Source organism: Peromyscus californicus, unplaced genomic scaffold (assembly GCF_007827085.1).
Source record: "Peromyscus californicus insignis strain IS unplaced genomic scaffold, ASM782708v3 Scaffold_9__1_contigs__length_137607984, whole genome shotgun sequence".
In the NCBI taxonomy this organism is placed as follows: Eukaryota; Metazoa; Chordata; class Mammalia; order Rodentia; family Cricetidae; genus Peromyscus; species Peromyscus californicus.
This window is the reverse complement of record NW_026294617.1, coordinates 9,402,734-9,420,329: the sequence shown is the minus strand read 5'-3', so window position 1 is coordinate 9,420,329 and position 17,596 is coordinate 9,402,734. Positions and strand designations below refer to the sequence as shown.

General features: G+C 48.0%; 1 protein-coding gene across 1 annotated transcript in view; it reads right to left on the bottom strand.

Moving 5' to 3' along the window:
- Positions 1–17,596, bottom strand: part of Slc7a14 (solute carrier family 7 member 14) — a 129,101-nt gene that overhangs the window by 8,987 nt on the left and 102,518 nt on the right. The window contains exons 6-7 of the mRNA XM_052732109.1: positions 15,810–16,018; positions 13,088–13,965 (exon numbers count right to left, since the gene is read on the bottom strand). Of these exons, the coding sequence (XP_052588069.1) occupies positions 13,088–13,965; positions 15,810–16,018 (1,087 nt within the window). The remainder of the gene's footprint in view (positions 1–13,087; positions 13,966–15,809; positions 16,019–17,596) is intronic.

Genomic DNA, 17,596 nt, shown 5'->3' with positions numbered 1-17,596 from the left:
TCACCACTGGAGTGATCTATTGCTAACTCCTAAGCTGCTTCTTTCTTTGGTGTGGACTCGCAGACTGCCTAGTGGTGCATGCCACTGTTATGGCCCTTACAACATCTGTCATGAGATTATCTGTGCTGGGTAGTTCTAGTTTATAGTCTTGGCCAAAACCTGGCCCTTAATGTTTGTTAAATGCATGAACCAGAGCTTCCGATGAGCACAAGTCCAGCATACCATGTCTGAGTTGACTCCATTCCCATCAAAGGAAATTCACCTCTCTGGCAAAACACAGCACTCACATGACTAAAGTTTCTTTTCTGTATTTTTGGATAGCACATCACCCTCCTTTTTCAATTTGAAAAGCCCTTGAAATTCAGGGTCTGGAAAGGCAAGAATCATAGTGTCCCCAGTCACAAGTACTATTATAAGACTGTGGAATCTAGGTTGAAATCCAATCCCCATCACTCTTACAGAGGCAAATCCTTGAACCCAGGATTGACCCTCACAGACTTCTAGTCTGTAAACTGTAAGAAGCAGGGCTTGCTCCGTAGGCAAGAGTACTTGCCATACAAGCGTGAAGACTTGAAAAAAAAAAAGGCTGATGTGGCCATGCATGTGCAGTACCCATGCAGAGCTGGAGTCGGGGTGGGGGCAGAGGCAGGAGGATTACGCGGGTTTTCTGCTTACAGGCCTAGCTTGGGGTTCAGTCAGAGACCCTGGCTCATGTGAGCAAAGTGGAGAGTGATATAGGTCAGGACACTAGATGTCCTCCTCTGGTCCCTGAATGCTCTTGCAGAGGTGTGAATACTCAAACATACATGTTTGCATATATCACACACACATTCAGTACACTTAACACACACACACATATAACAAAGGGCACACACAAAAGAAACTCAAAACCAAGTTCTGTCCCTGAGAGGCAGAGTGATTACTGGGCAACTTGGGGGTAAAATGAGGCCGTGGCTTGGCCACTGAGGTCCAACACCCCTTGTCAATGGCATCGTCCTTGTATCTCCACTGAGGCTGGGCCACTGTTCAGCTGTTTGCTCAGGAGGCAAGCCTGCCCGGCTAGCTCCCTACTCTGGCCCTTGAGAACTGCTCCCTCTTGAATCTGAAGTGTGTCTCTTTAAGCTTGGATTTCTACCCCCCTGGTCTCAAATGACTTTCTCCCTGTCCCTTTCAGCCCCCCACCTCTCAGAGAAATCAACTTTGCAGGAGCCAAAGTAAGCAGAGATTTACAGTCCTAATTGGTAATAAACCCTGGAGTTAATCATTTGCAGATGTAGCTATTGGGGCTCAAATAGCGGCCTGATCTTTTTGAGCAGGGGTAAGGGGGTGGGTCGGGGCGGAGGATGGTCCTTACTCTTTATTGTTTGGAGGGGTGGAGGTAATTATGCAGGACAGTTATTATTCTTGTGTGGAACCAGACTCCCATTCAAACTTCTAAAAGGGCCAGTGTGAGCATGCTTAGGGAACGCCTCTGAAGCACATCTGGAAACTGAGAAGGATGGCAAGTGACCAGGGGGATCAGCAGCACACCTCTTTTGCTTAACTTTTCATCATTTTTCTTTTCTCCCAGACATCCAGGCAGGTGCCAAATCTTGCCTCTTGCTCCTGTTAGTCCTTTTCTTTCAGATCCCGTCTCTGACCCGTGTGTGGGGTTCATGTCCCTACGGAACTGGCATTTTCCTGTTTCCCATACTGTCGCTTCTCTGCTTACACACAGGTCCTAGCACACCTTCCTTTCTCCCAGAGCAGATACGTGTCAGGTAGGTAGAGATCTGTTATGGGACTTGATGGGATTGCTCTAGCATCACAGATAATTGAGCCAGAGAAAACTACGGATACCAACATATCTAATGACTTCATTTACAGGAAAAGCCGACGCTGGGAACATTAGGTGTCGTGCTTTGGGTTTGAAAGGGGCAGAGCAGCCTTCTACATGAGGAAAGTCTTTTGCACATCCAATCTTCCACACTTCTCTCCCAAAGCTGACTTTGGAGACACTTATTGCAGTAAATATTCAGTAAGTTAGGTCTACGTGTGTTCTTTGGGAGTGCCAGGCCCGGAAGGAGCATGTGTGTGCCTGTTTTTTGTAATTCATGCCTGCCACAGATATGTTAATGGTGTTTTTACATTTGCTGTGGCCTCTACTGTGTCAAAGGCTTGTTTTCCTTCTCCAATATACATTTCAAATGTGAGTGTTGAGACTGGCAGTGTATTCAGGCAGCCTGTGTGCACAGACCCTTCCTCTAGCATCTTACATCCCGTCTGCCCGGCCCCTTTCCCTGGCCCTTTAGTCAGCTCACGAAGAGCTGTGAAGCAGAGAAGGTGGGAGAGGAGAAAGCGGGGAGGACAGGAACAACAAGTGAGGAGGGCGAGGGGGGAGAGAAGAGAGGCATGAACTCCCATCTGTCACATAAACGAGGGCTTTGTGTGGAGGAGTAAACAGCTGAAGGCCTGCTATGTGGACGCAGGCTTTGTGTTTCTGCTCCTCTCTTCAGCTGGCCTAGAGAACCATGCATAAGGTAGTTTCTGCAACCTCAGGAATTCTGGGAATCCTGAGTCATCTAAACTACCCTTCACCGTGTGCCCAGGTCCTCTGGTCATGGTCCGTTATACTGCACATCTCTCCCCAGGAACTCAAAGTGCACTATAGGTACACGTGTGTGTGTGTGTGTGTGTGTGTGTGTGTGTGTGTGTGTGTGTGTGTGTGTGAGAGAGAGAGAGAGAGAGAGAGAGAGAGAGAGAGAGAGAGAGAGAGAGAGAGAATCTGTATCTCCTGGACAGGGAACTGGGACACAGGCAAAATAAAGCATGAGGGACTGGAGAGCTGGGTAACTGGCAGTGTTTGATGTACACACGTGAAGACCTAAATTTGGATCCTTTGCACCCATGCAAAAGCCAGTGCAGTGGTGCCTGCCTGTAATCCCAGGGCTGGGGGGAGTGACACAGGGGACCCCTGGGGAGGTGACACAGGAGACCCCTGGGGTTTGCTGGCCAGCCAGGTCAGTCAAACTGTGAGCTCTGGGTTTAGTGAGAGAGTCTGCACCAAATTAAAAAAAGTTAAAGTAGAGAATAATCAAGGAAGACACAGGATGTCAACCTCTGGCCTCTATATACGTGTACACACAGACACGGACACAGGGACACAGACAGACACACAGACACAGAGACACAGTCACAGACATACACACAGACACACAGTCATAGACACACAGACATAGACAAACACAGACACACAGGGACACAGACACAGGGACACAGACACAGACACAGACACAGACACAGACACACTGACACAGGGACACAGACACACAGACACAGGGACACAGACACAGACACAGGGACACAGACACAGACACACAGACACAGACACACAGACACAGACACACAGACACAGGGACACAGACACAGACACACAGACACAGACACACAGACACAGGGACACAGACACAGACACACAGACACAGACACACTGACACAGGGACACAGACACACAGACACAGGGACATAGACACAGACACAGGGACACAGACACAGACACACAGACACAGACACACAGACACAGGGACACAGACACAGACACACAGACACAGACACACAGACACAGGGACACAGACACACAGACACAGACACAGGGACACAGACACACAGACACAGACACACAGACACAGGGACACAGACACAGACACACTGACACAGGGACACAGACACAGACACACAGACACAGGGACATAGACACACAGACACAGACACACAGACACAGGGACACACACAGACACACAGACACAGGGACACAGACACAGACACACTGACACAGGGACACAGACACAGACACACAGTCACAGACACACACAGAGACACAAACACACAGAGACACATACAGAGACACAGACTGGTACACACACACACACACACAAAGACACAGACAGACATAAAGATACACACACACACACACACACAAAGACACAGACAGAGATGCAGAGACACAGACACAGAGACATAGACACACAGACACAGACACAGACACACAGACACAGACACAGACACAGACACACACACACACACACACACACACACACACACACACACACACACACGCATGCACTCGACTGCCCACAGCACCCTTCCAGATTTCTCCTTGCCCTGGCTCAGGGGATATGACTTCTCTTTCTGCTTCCATTTACCAGGAGAGATTCTGGGGGACACAGATGAGGTAGATTTCAGTGGGAAGCAGTTTGCATTCTTGAACATCATCATCGTCATCATCATCATCATCATCACCATTTTGAGGTACTGGAGATTTAATCCAGGACGTTGAACATACTGGACAAGTGCTCTGCCACTGAGCCACAGAAATTCTGAGCTGTCTGTTCTGAAGTATTCCAAGAATACACAGAAGTACAAAGAATAATGCTGTATTCATCCAGCCCCTGCACCATCCTGCCTCCCCCCAGATTACATTGGAACAAATACCTCCTATGCTAGGTAGCTTGTGAATACTTCAATATGCATCATTAGAATAGCAATATTTTAAAATGTTAACTGATACATAGCAGTATTAAAAATTCCTCATATTGCTATACACATGGGCAAAAATTCTCCACCATATTAGACCACTCACTTATTCTCATGATACATCCTTGTAGTTGGGGGCATTTTTACTTAGGACTGTCACCAGTCTGGAACCATATTCTCTTGTAAAAATTTGTAGATGGCAAAGTTTTTCCTTTGAGGATGGGTTTAGTTATTGGCACAAGCCAAAAGTGGAACCAAGCTTAAAACTAAAGTGGTTGCACAAAATGAGAAATGATGACTACATACCAGGCAGGGGATTAGATTAGGCTATATAAAGAATTACTAAAGTATATACCCAAACCACCAAAAAATACAGTCAACAAACGTACTAACGAACTGACTAGACAGTTTTCAAAAGAAGAAACACAAATAACCAAGAATCACTTTAAAAAGTGTTCAATATCCTTGTCCAGCATGGAAACACAAATTAAAACTACTTTGAGGTTTCCATTTCATCCCAGCCAGAATGCCCATCACCAGGAAAATAGTGACAACAAATGCCTGTGAGGATGTGGGGAAATGTAAACGTGTGCAGCCATTGTGGAAGCCAGTATGGAGGTCCATCAAAAAACTGAAAACAGAATTATCAGATGACCCAGCTACACCATTCCTGGGTACATACTCAGGACTCCAAGTCAATATACCATAGAGAGAGATTTGTGAGAATCTGTGTTTATAGCTGTACTGGTCACAATAGCTAGGGAATGGACCATGGAGAGAGGTCTCCCAAGAAATGAACGGATAGAGAAAATGTGGCACATATACAGATTTTTTATGAGATGGTAAAAAAAGAAATCATATTTGTAAGAAACTGGAGGCAACTGGAAATTATTGCATTAAATGAATAAGCCAGCCCAGAACGACAAAGATAATGTGTTTTCTCTCATATGCAGACCCTAGATATGAAGTTATGTATGTGTGTATACATGGAGTAAGGTTGCTAGTTAATGAACACGACATTTTGTTTTCTTGGAGTATTTGATCCTGCTACTTCCTATACACTTGACTTATTGATCTCCAATGGCGTGTGTTAGATCTATCATCGATTACCTCATGCTGACTGTGACAAGACCAGCAGGAGGGAGACGGTGCTCGTGCGGTAACAGGGTTCTGGAGACTCTGCTGCCGAGCTGGAGATGTCTTCTCGGTTAGTGGGTCCTGGTGGGGTGTCTGGTGTGGCTAGGGCAAGGAGTAGTAGTAGTAAGCACTTGGGTCTATTGGCATCTCAGCAACAGGTGCCAGGTGAACAATATGACATAAGGTAATACCATGCATCCTTTGACAGGATCAGCGGAGGAAAATGCTGAAGCGAAGGCTTTGGCTTGTTTTCTAAATGAAAGTTCCCTGGTGCAGAACGGACCTGGGGGAGGTTCAGACAAGATGAAGACTCAAGCCTACCGCAAGTGAATGGGCTTTCTTTGTGTACTAAGTACTTGGTGAGATGGCTCAGCGATTAAGAGAGCACTGACTGCTCTTCCAAAGGACCCAGGTTCACTTCCCCACATGGTACCTCACAACCATCTGGAGCTCCAGTCCTAAAGGATCTGACACTCTGCTTTGTGGGCACTGCACATACATAGTGCACAGTCATACAGGCAGGCAAGATATCCATATACATAAAGATAAATATTTAAGAAAAAACCCTGAGCATCAGTTAAAAAAAAGATTCTTTGTGATCTTAAAGCCCTTCACAAATATGTATTGTATCAGACAGCAGCCTAGAGAAGTCAAGAATTACGCAACAAGCGAGCCATTGAAACAGCCCTGAAACTCACTACTCTTGCTGGAAGGTGAGGACTGGTCCTGTCCCACCTAGGAATCTCCAGGGAAGACTCTGTTGAACCTGCCTCCAGATGCTAGGCAGGCACCAGCTGACTAAACACTGACCAATTTATGCGGCTCCACCCTGGGCAAGCCAAGCACATGGCTCTAGATTTTCAAATGAACGGCCTGGTTAAGGCCTGGGGAGGCAGCCCTGTATCCTGTGGGGGGAGCTGGAAGGAGACTCAACCTGAAAAGAGACTGGGTGACAAACAGTCCAGCAGATTGCCAGTGCCACAGGCACAAACTGGGCTTGAACCCTGGGCCGCTGATCTCTGGAGTCCCAAGGGAGCTCCTTGTCCTCTGCACGTAGCTGTTTGAGCTCAAAGGAGGAGGGTCACCTGACCTCAGCTGGGTGGAGCAGCCTCCTCCTGGGGTGCACTTTCCAGCAGGAAGCCCTGCCCGCAGCAGATAGCTGAGGTACTCGGTTATGCCCAAAGGGCTTTTTATTTTGACTACTCTGGGATCAGCTTTCCAAAACAGACATTTGCCAATGCAGGAATGGAGACTGGTTAATGAGAAGGTGTCCACCCCACCCACCCCAAGCCCCACCAGGTCCTGCTCTTCCTGATTATTTTTTTACATACCACCGTGAACCCTGTCGGTTGTAAAAACAGTGAGGTTTGTTTGATGTGGTGTGCCAGGAAGAGCAGGCTTTGATGGGAGGGGCTCGATCTCTGTGAAGTCAAATGACTATGCTCAGTGTCTCATCTGCAAGGCAGAGCTGGGGACCCTGTCTTCATCTGAGCCACGTGATGGCTGTGACGGCTGCTACAGTGAGAGAGAAATCCAATATTATGAATTAGTAATCCCACATCTCACAGAGACTCAAGAAAAACGTGTTCATTGCTCACCAAAGACGTGTAGAAGCATATGCACAGCAGCCTGTTTTATCAGGACAAAATGGAGAGAGCCTACTTGGAGCGGGGTCTGCATTGTGGTGTATTGACACTGTAGAAAGCTAGCAGCAATCACAATATGATAGCTACGTGCCACAGTGTGGGTGGAGCTCACCGATGAAGAGCAGAAGCCAAACGCTCAGGGTTGGTGGCTTGGAGTTGGTTTCATGTGCACCACACACTGGCTCCAGGGCCTTCCACACCTTCCACAGCTCCCTCCTTCCATTCTTTGGCTGATTCTGGTGGCAAAGCCCCTTGATTCCTTTGCCCCTTCCTGTGTCCAGAGCAGTACCCCTGCCTGCAGGCACAGGGCTGGTGACAAGCTTCCTCTCCATACTATCTGTGTTTGGCATCACACTATCACACCGATACTGTGGCCGTCCCTGTGAGGCCTTCGAGACCTGGGTTGCTTTCTCCTGAGCGTGACTGGTGTGGAAACTACTGGCTGTTTTCTCTGCCACCACGAAGCATGCCAATCAGATGGAGTTATGGAACATACCAGCAAGCATCTGGACACCTTAGCACCCATTCCTTCCACTTTTCCCTCTCAATGGCTGCTTCCTATTACTTTCCAATTGTATGTTAAATGGCAGCTCAGTTAAAGACCAGAAGGGCCGATGCTTTCTCTTTATAATTACATTTCGAGGACTGGGGACGAGTTCAGTAGGGAGAGTGCTTGCCTAACATGCACAAAGCCCCGGGTTTGATTCCCACCACTGCATACACCAAGTGTGGTGCTTCACCATGATTGCAATCCCAGCACTAAGGATGTGGGGGAGGAGGCTCAGGAGTTATTCGATGCCACAGGGGAATTTGAGGCCAGTTTTGGATATAAGAAACTTTGCCTCAGCAAACAAACACAAACAGCAAATAGAAGGAAAAAAATAATATTTATATCCTGATATAAAACACATGAAGCCCATTGTCCAAATCCCAAGTCCTGTTTGTTCTCTGACTCTAAAGACAAAATTTCATTTTCCTCAGAGGGACTGAACAAATTATAAATGAAAATATGGCTATTCTCATGGTACCTCTGAGTAGGCTACCGGATAATCCACCCCCTCCACCCCCACCCCCTGTTTTTTGAAACAGAGTTTCTTTGTGTAACAGCCCTGGCTGTCCTGGAACCCACTCTGTAGACCAGGCTGGCCTCAAACTCATAGAGATCCGCCTGTTGAGTGCAGGGATTAAAGGTGTATGCCATCCTCTTTTTTTTTTTTTAACCCTGATAATTTTTTTTGTTTGTTTTTTGAGACAGGGTTTCTCTGTATAGCTTTAAAGTCTTTCCTGGAACTCACTCTGTAGCCCAGGCTGGTCTCGAACTCACAGAGATTCTCCTGCCTCTGCCTCCCGAGTGCTGGGAATAAAGGTGTGTGCCACCACTGCCCAGCAACCCTGATAATTCTTGTTTTTTTTTTTTTTTTTTTTTTTGGTTTTTCGAGACAGGGTTTCTCTGTGTAGCTTTGCGCCTTTCCTGGTACTCGCTTTGGAGACCAGGCTGGCCTCGAACTCACAGAGATCCGCCTGGCTCTGCCTCCCGAGTGCTGGGATTAAAGGCGTGCGCCACCACCGCCCGGCAGTTTTTTGTTTTTGTTTTTTTTTTTTTTGGTCTGATAATTCTTAATATGAGCCCTCTGGGGACAACAGGCCTGAGAGAGACCCTGGAAAATGTCACTTTGCCATGTTCTTACCCTGGTAAGAACACGTTCCTGAGAGTGTCGGACCCCTGGACATGCTCCTACCAGCCTGCATCCTCTCAGAGGACAAGGCTCTGAAGACGGCTTTGGGCTCACTTTGTTGGGACTAATGAACATTTATTACTTGTATCTTTCCTCTTGTGTAAAGGGAAGGTAAGTGTGTGCAGGGAAATCTGGTTGGGGCTTGGCCTCTTTTCACTCTGTGAGTTACACTCTTTCGAAGGTCAAAGCGCAGTGAAACACTGTTACAGAAATCCTCTGCTTAAGACGCACTTGGGGAAGGCTGGATACAAGAACCCATCCCAGAACATCATCCCCTCATGACTCAGCTTTAACCATGGATGTTTGCTAAGAAGTGGTAGAGTCCATGAGAAACTTTGTTTAATAATATCGCCTCTGCTCTTCCCAGGAAAGTTACACTGTGCATAAGCTGAAGAAACAGCCGATGTCTGGAAGCCTCACAAATTCAGAGGAGGGATATTTATTGTAACTATGTAAGATCATAAATATTTTTATAAGCCAACTTGGGGCTGTGGGATGGATATACTTATACATGAAAAATGTTGTTTTTGAAAAATAGATTTTGTAATTAAATTACCTCCTCTGCTTGATAATGTCTTCGCTCTAGAACAATAGCTCTCAAATTGGAGCATGAATTAGAGTCACCTGGAGGGCTTGTTGAGGCCCAAATTGCATCCTAGCTAGTCCACCGTGATGTTAGCACTGGTGGTTTGAGATGACCCTTTGAGAAGTATTGATTGAAAAGATTATAGGTTATTGAAAACCTGGCTGCACATTAAAAATTCCTCGGCAGAGCTCTAAAATCATACTATACGCTTGACCACCCAAATCAATCGAATCATAATGTTATGTGGGGGAAGCCTGTGTTTAGAATGTCCCAGAAGTAACCCAGAGTATTCTGATCTGTAGTCAGAGTTGACACTCTTTGTTCTGGATGAAGCTTAGTAACTTAACTGCCTTCAGAAGTCACAGAATCAGCTGGCAGTCGGTGCCTGGAAGGATTAGCAATGCCAAATGTGGCTGGTGGGCTGTGCCCTGGCCCTGGGTGCTTGTGGAGCACAGATGCCCACTCTGCGCGCGGTGTGGCATCCTGCTAGGTCAGTGGGAAACGGTTTCTTGAGGGAGTTTGTAGTCTGTGCTATCAGCAAGATTGCAAAAGGCTTGGAGGGAGTTTTTCCTCTGTCTGGTAACAAGTGGGGCAGCCTGAGTTGGGGATGGTTCCCATTGTGCTCTGCTGAGTGATAGCCAGCCTGTCCAAGCCGGTGGACAATGAGTCACTTCACAGCTTCAGGAAGAAAACAGAAGATAAGTATTTATTACTTTCTCCATCGTTTTCTCTCCTGTGCCCCCAACAGTTCAAAGACGACAGAATGACCCATGTCATAACTTTACAGGAAGTTAGGTGAAGTTTTTAAATTTATAGGTCAAGGCTGGGATGGGGCTCCCACTTGAAACTGGCACTGTTAGATGCCAAAGGAGAGAGACCTTTTTAGTGCCGCCAGAACCACAGACGGGACACAAAGTCAGCTATCAGCTGGTGAATCTCCGGGCAAAAGGACAACGTGGGGTCTCTTGCTCAGAAATTATTCAGGATTCAAAACAACCCCAGCAGACCGCTAACCCAGGCCTGGGGCCTGCCCCGAGATGATCTGGCGGGGATGCAGGCCCACCGTCAGGTTTTAGCCCCACCAGACATTCAGATCAAATAAGAGAGGCTTTCAGAGACTGGTGGTGGGGGTGAAGAGAACTGAGGTGGGGTACACTGGAGTCAAGAACCCGTTCTTCTGCTGACTTTGGTGTTATCCAACTGTTGGAGCTTTAGTTTACTCCTCCATAAAACCAAGAGGGACAGAGGTGGTGGCGGACCATAGTTTGGCATGGTGACTGTGATGGAGGTCTCTCATTTAGGAAGCTCAGGGTTGTTTGTGAAGGTGTCCACCCAAGATTCTTGTACTTCCTAGGCAAGCACTCTGTCGCTAAGTCATGTCCTTGCTCTGATAAGGGACTCTGCACTCCCCCTTTTAGAATCAGCTCTGCTAGATTTTGGCTGTGTGTCTGCAAGCAAGAGCCGTCGTTCTCCATCTGTGCAAGGGAGATTTCCATGAGGACTGAAAAGTGAGGCAAATCCCTCACAGGAACTTGTAAATAGTGCTATATTGTTACTTACTTCTGTGAGCCACAGGGTTTGTATACAAGGATCAATTGTTCTTTTCTTTACTGTGTTTCACTTTTTAAATTAAGAAAAAAATCATCTACAGTGTCTTCCTAAGCAAAAGCACTTGTGAAATCACAGGAATCCCACGTAGGGAAGTTTTTATTCTGTGTTATTTTTGTGTGTGTAATAGTAGGACTATAAAGTACTCTAGAAAGCTCCTGTAAATAGTCTCCTGGGATGGGCACCCGGCCGTGGGTGATCCCGGTCTGCATGCAGAAGCCCTCCCAACTTGTCCTGTCCGATGACCCTGTTCACATGTGTTGCTATCTGTGCCTTCATTCACCTGACAGCCACATAACTACAATCTTTTTACCCACTTCAGTCCCTTCTGTCCAGAGCAGTCTTCTTCCCACTGGCTGGCTACAGTAGAAAGTGTGTGAAACCTCCGGGAGAGACTTGCCCTTTCTCTTGGCCCGCTGCTTTTTCTGCCTCCGTCTCACGAAGTCCTTCCCTTCAGCCCCACACATCCGATTTCCTCCAAGCGCTTTCTGGCCAGTCTCACTTTTTTCTCCTCTGAAAAAGTACTTCACAATCATTTAAGAAACACTTCTTGAGCATGTCCCAAGGCACTCTGTTCTAGGCACACACTGGACACTTACATCCCTGGCCTCAAATAGTGGACAGGCTGCTAATCAACGTGAGTGTCTGTCTCCTTAATCCGATGAATTGAGCCATGGCTGTCCTTGCTTGAGGCAGGAAATGCTTAGTGTGTGTGTGTGTGTGTGTGTGTGTGTGTGTGTGTGTGTGTGTGTGTGTGTGTGAGAGAGAGAGAGAGAGAGAGAGAGAGAGAGAGAGAGAGAGAGAGAGAGAGATTCCTGCTCTGCCAAACTTCCTTCTGCTCTGCCAAACTTCCTTCTGCTCTGCCAAACTTCCTTCGCTAAGTATTCGTTACTGGAGACCCCCTGGGCTACCAAGGACTTAAAAACAGTCACAAATGAACTTTAAATTTGCTTAGATGCCCCTCTCAAGTTATATCGATCCATCCCCAGCTGCCTCAGAAACACCGGCAATGGTTAGATATGACCAACATGGAGCAAAAGTGCATTCAATACTAATTGAGCAGAAAGTCAAATCAGAATTCTTGAGAAAGTATGGGGCTTCTTAAAGTCAGTGAAAGTGAGTTCCCGGAGTTTACACCAGGAGATAGGAATGATGGAGGCACTTACAGAGTTAGGCCACTCATCAACGACAGATGGAATTCAGCAAGGATGAAGGCAAGATGGACACCTTCCATTGGCATTTCTTAGGGTAACACAAGGGCCTTGGGGAAAATCTTGAATAGTTACAAAAGCCAGAATGAACTGAACGGTGTAAAATGGTACCATGACAAAATTGTATCAGAAAAATAATGCCCCAATCCATACTTGGCTCAGGCTTTGTTTATTTAAAAAATCAGACTGTATTGACCTTTTAGTTTAATTTGGTCAAATTAAGATCAATGAAGTCTTTTATAATTGACCATACTTTTAGGTGTCTAAGAGGACCCCAGCCAACCTCCCCCCACATGCTATCATACTTCCCTCTGGGTATTAAAACCAAAAGAGGAAAGACGCTATGGTATTCCTTTTAATCAAACCTTTTCTGGCACTAATTATTCTCACACAAGAAGAACTTTCAGAGAGTAGGCATTTAGTGAAGTAATGGATTGATGAGCATCATTCTTCCAGGACCATGACCAAGAGCATATCAGGCAGAACAGTGGTCACTGGCTTTATTGACCAATGAAGAAAGCATGGGTCTGTAGAACCAACCCACTTTCTCTAAGAATGGAGGTGCCTTGTCCAGTTAGGGCATAATGTTGGGATAAGCCTGTTCAAGACCTTAAAAAGGGGACGCCCGAGGCTCCAGAGGACATTGCTTACCCACAAAGCACCAGACCGCAAACCGGATCCATGTGATGGTGGAGAGCTTTAGCATGAGATAGATATTCACCAGCATGGCAAAGGCGGGCACAAAGGGGAGGCAGGGGGCCATGTACGGCAGCTTCTTGGGGTTCTCTGGCTGCTGCAAGATTACAAACACCAGCACACTGATCAGCAGCACCATCAGAACAACCAGAAGGATGGCCCACCAGCTCTGGCCCGAGATGTAGTCGGAGCCAAAGATGATGAAGGAGCAGAAGATGAACATGAGGATGAAGAGCAGGAGCACGCAGATGGTCACCGTGTGCCCTGTTGCTGCTGTGGGCCGGTCCATTTTGCCTGGAAGGCCCAGCCGGATTCTCATCGTGTAGTAGCGAGGTCCAATCAGCTTCTTCAACTTGATGAGATAGATGTTTTCTGATTCATCGGCTTCTATGCCTGTGCTCATGTCCACAGTGCCGTAGTTGGGGTGGTTGACATTGTAGGCAGACTTATCGGACTTCCCTATGAGCATCTCATTGTCTCCCAAGGACGGCAGGTTCTTGGCCCCACAGGTGTTTGTGGCAGGGCTGGAGAACTCTTCCCCTTCACTCACAGGAGAACACGTTTCTTTCTCACAGTCAGCCAGGATGCCTTCCTTCTTCTTGGTGTGTTCCTCAGACAGGAACTTGACAAAACCATCAATGTCACTCTCGGGTTGGTATCGAAGGAGCAAGACGCAGACAGAGACCAAGGTGTAGGCGAGGAGTGTGCCAATGGACATCATCTCTATCAGGTCCCTCAGGCTGACCAGCAGTGAGAGGAGAGCTGCTAGGAATCCGGACACGATGCAGGCTACCACTGGTGTCTCCGTGTAGGAGCTCACGTGAGCCAGGAACCTGGAGGGAAGGTGTAAGCAGAGAGTTAAGAGTCACAGTACCCACGGTGACTGCTTCTAACATACCAGCATGTTAGAACTGCAATGTCAACAGCTTGGTATGGGTAGCTTCTCCTGCCCTGCCATTCTGATTAACTTGTATGCTACGCTAGTCCCACAGTTTGGCTTGTGGGACATCATTAGAGAATTCACTTTAATTCCTTGATATGAAGCCTTAAAAAACCCCCGGAAACCAAGGGGTCCTATTTGTTATGTGACAGGAAGGACTGATTGACTCTAGGAGGTCTGTCAGAAATCCACACGGAAGCTGGAAAACTTGTCAGTCTGCAACATTACCAGTTCTTACTGGGAAGGAACATGCTCACAAGCCCTACCACATCAGAGTTTCTGGAGGTGATGTCCAGCCAACTGTACTTTAAAAGACACCTCAAGCTTTCACACCTGAGACCCACCACCCTGCACCAAAAGGACAGGGATCGAGTTGGTAAAGCAGCATGCCAGTGGAGAGGCTCGTCGACACAGAACAAGTTCAACTGGAGATGAGAAGGGAACCAGGGTGGTCAAAACGCGGGCCCTCTGCAGCAGGCCCTGCGAGACCCAGAGAGGCTCCTCTGCCCTCCTCTCTCCTCTCCTGGCCCTGCCTCCTCCATCATTTCTCTCCTCTGAACCACACAGAAGGGTTGAGTGTGCCAGGGCCCATAGCGTCTTTCCTCTTTGGTTTTAATTTATTTGTTTTTTTGTGGCAGGAAATCTTACTGATGTGTGAAGTTGTGAGCTGCCCCACCACCTCAGGCCTGTCTCGATCTACCCAGCAGCCCAGGGCAGCTAGCTGCTCTAGCCTGGTGTAGACTCAGGGAACGGCAGGAAGTGACAGCAGTGGCAGAAATAAAGCCCTGAGCCTGTTCTCCTGACCTCTCTGAGAGCTGCCTGATCCTCCCACAGGCACTGGAGATCAAGAAAAGGGGCAGGTCCAGTTTGGTTAGTGGGAGACAGACCACTCCGTGGCTGCCCAAAAGGCTGGAACTTCAAAAGTATTGCTACTGTGACAAGTCTGAGGATCAGGGATGGAGGGACGGCTCAGTGGTGAAGAGCACAGGCTGCTTTTCCTGAGGACCTGGGTTCAGTTCTCAGTGCCCACGTGGCGGCTCACAATCATCTCTAACTCCAGCTCTAGGGGATCTGACGCCCTCTTCTGGCCTTTGGAAGTACCAGATACACATGGGGTACATAGAAACAAGCCAAACACTCACACAGTTAAACAATGGAAGTCTGAGTTTCAGGCCAGATAGCTCTGGTTTTAAGTTCTGGCCCACCACTCATCAGCTGCAAGGTTTGGGCCAAGGCTCTCCTACCTCTTTAATTCCTGGTATACTCATTGGACACAGTACACAGACCACCCAGCTGCACCAATGTTGATAATTGTCTGACAAACGACAGTTACTGTAACAATTGCCATGTTATCATTAGAGGATTTATCGTCTGTCCATTGGAGGTTTTCAGCTTCGGGGGGTTTGGAGAAAGGAGCCAGGTCTCACTATGAGGCAGGCCTAAGATACCCCTGAGTTCTTCCCTCTGAAAGTACCCTCACCTTCCACACAGTGATTTGGACCGACTGCCTCCACAAGGGAAATGCCTGTCAGTGGAGGGATAAGGGCTCACATCCCTTGGTTCTGGACTGAAGGACCTAGGGTCATCTGAGAGGCCATTTCAGAGGCTGAGCTCTTGAAACCCAGACTTTGACAAGATGTCAGTCTTTAGGAAAGGCAGTCATCAAGCTGATCTCAGTGGGTGACAGTCCTCTTGGACAGCAGCAGCAGAGTGGAACCATTTCCTGGGGACCCTTACCTGAAAAGCAGCCCATCACCAGCCATGGCATAAATGACTCTGGGCATGGGGAACAGGGAGCCCAGCAGGCTGACTGTCAGTCCTGCCACCGACCCGACAGCCACCACAAACTTGGCGGCATAGAAGCCATGGGCCACAAACATCTCCATGAGAGGGGACTCCGTGTCGATGGCGTAGTATGGCACCATCAGAGTTAAGATCATGCTCACCTGTCAAGACAAAAGAAGATGGACTGCAGGCAGAGGGGACAGACAGCATGGGCGGGTGACCCCGACCTGAGGGCAGAGGCCGTTGTGGCAGTTTGGAACCATTAGCTGGCACGTGGCTTTATTTAGACCGTTTGGTCTCCGTGTTTTCTCCCTACTTTCACTTTTAGTGGTTGGGACCAAGTAATCTCCAAAATGTCTCCGTGGCCTTTTCCTATCTGAGGAAAAACCCACAGATGTTTCAAGCCTCACAGAAACAGATCTATCCTGAGACATGCCCAGATGGAAGGTGCATGGCCAGGGCCTCAAGTGCCCTGCCCCTAAGGTCCAAGCTCTCACTTCTTCTTCCTCTTCTTTTTTATAAAGCATTTGTGTGTTTTTGAATGTGTGTGTGTGTGTGCGTGTGCGCTTGTGTAGGCTGAAGCACACCTTAGGGCAGCTCAGTTCTCTTCTGTCATGCGGCTTGTGGGGATCCACCTCATATCTACTTGGCAGCAAGCACCTTTATCCCCTGGGCTACGTCACCAGGACAGGACAAGGCTTTACTTCTATTTCTTCAGGACCCACTGGCTCAGATCTGTTCTCCTTCTCACTCACAACCTCAGAGGTCAAAACACCGATGGTGTTTGAGACATGAGCTGACAAGGTCACAGTAAGGACTCATATTTCATTTCCTCCCTCTGGCTTAGTGTCGAGGGTCATGCAGGCCGACAGAGAACTGTGGCATCGGGATGGATCCAGTCGCGCTCTGTGAAGCCACTGTGTCTCTACTTTTTTTTTTTTTTTTTAATTTATTTTGCAATACAATTCAGTTCTACACATCAGCCACGGATTCCCTTGTTCTCCCCCCTCCCGTCCCCCTCACCTTCCCCCCAACCCCCCCCCCAATTCCCATCTCCTCCAGGGCAAAGCCTTCCCCACAGACTGAGGTCAACCTGGTAGACTCCGTCCAGGTAGGTCTAGTCCCCTCCTCCCAGGCCGAGCCAAACAATCCTGCATAGGCCCCAGGTTTCAAACAGCCAACTCATGCAATGAGCACAAGATCTGGTCCACTGCCTGGATGCCTCCCAAACAGATCAAGCCAATCAACTGTCTCACCCATTCAGAGGGCCTGATCCAGTGGGGACCCCACTGTGTCTCTACTTAACCAGGGTACGCTTGTCTGGAGACTCCTGTAGGGGTCATGTTTTCCTTTCTATGTCAAAGATCTGCTGTAAAATTGATTTCTTTAACATTGACCCTAAACAGCAGTCACACGTGACTCCTCCTGGCATGTAGAAAACAACTTGACACCAAGAAGGGAACTGAAAGCCTAAACTGGATGGAGGTCACATCAGACCACTTCTTTGCCTGCTCCTCAGGAGCCAAGGTTGCCCAGGGAAGCCATGGGTCACCAGGGAAGACAGCAGAATATGCCGTGGCAGCCCAGCACCTTGGTGCTACAGTGACTGTTTACTGACCAGTACGAGACCAAGCGGTCCCCGAGGCACAACTAAAGCCTGGGTAGTTTGAAAGACAGTGGCCCTCAGGGCTGTCTCTTGTCACATTGCTTGTGAGGATGCAGCGGAGTGGCTGGAGGAG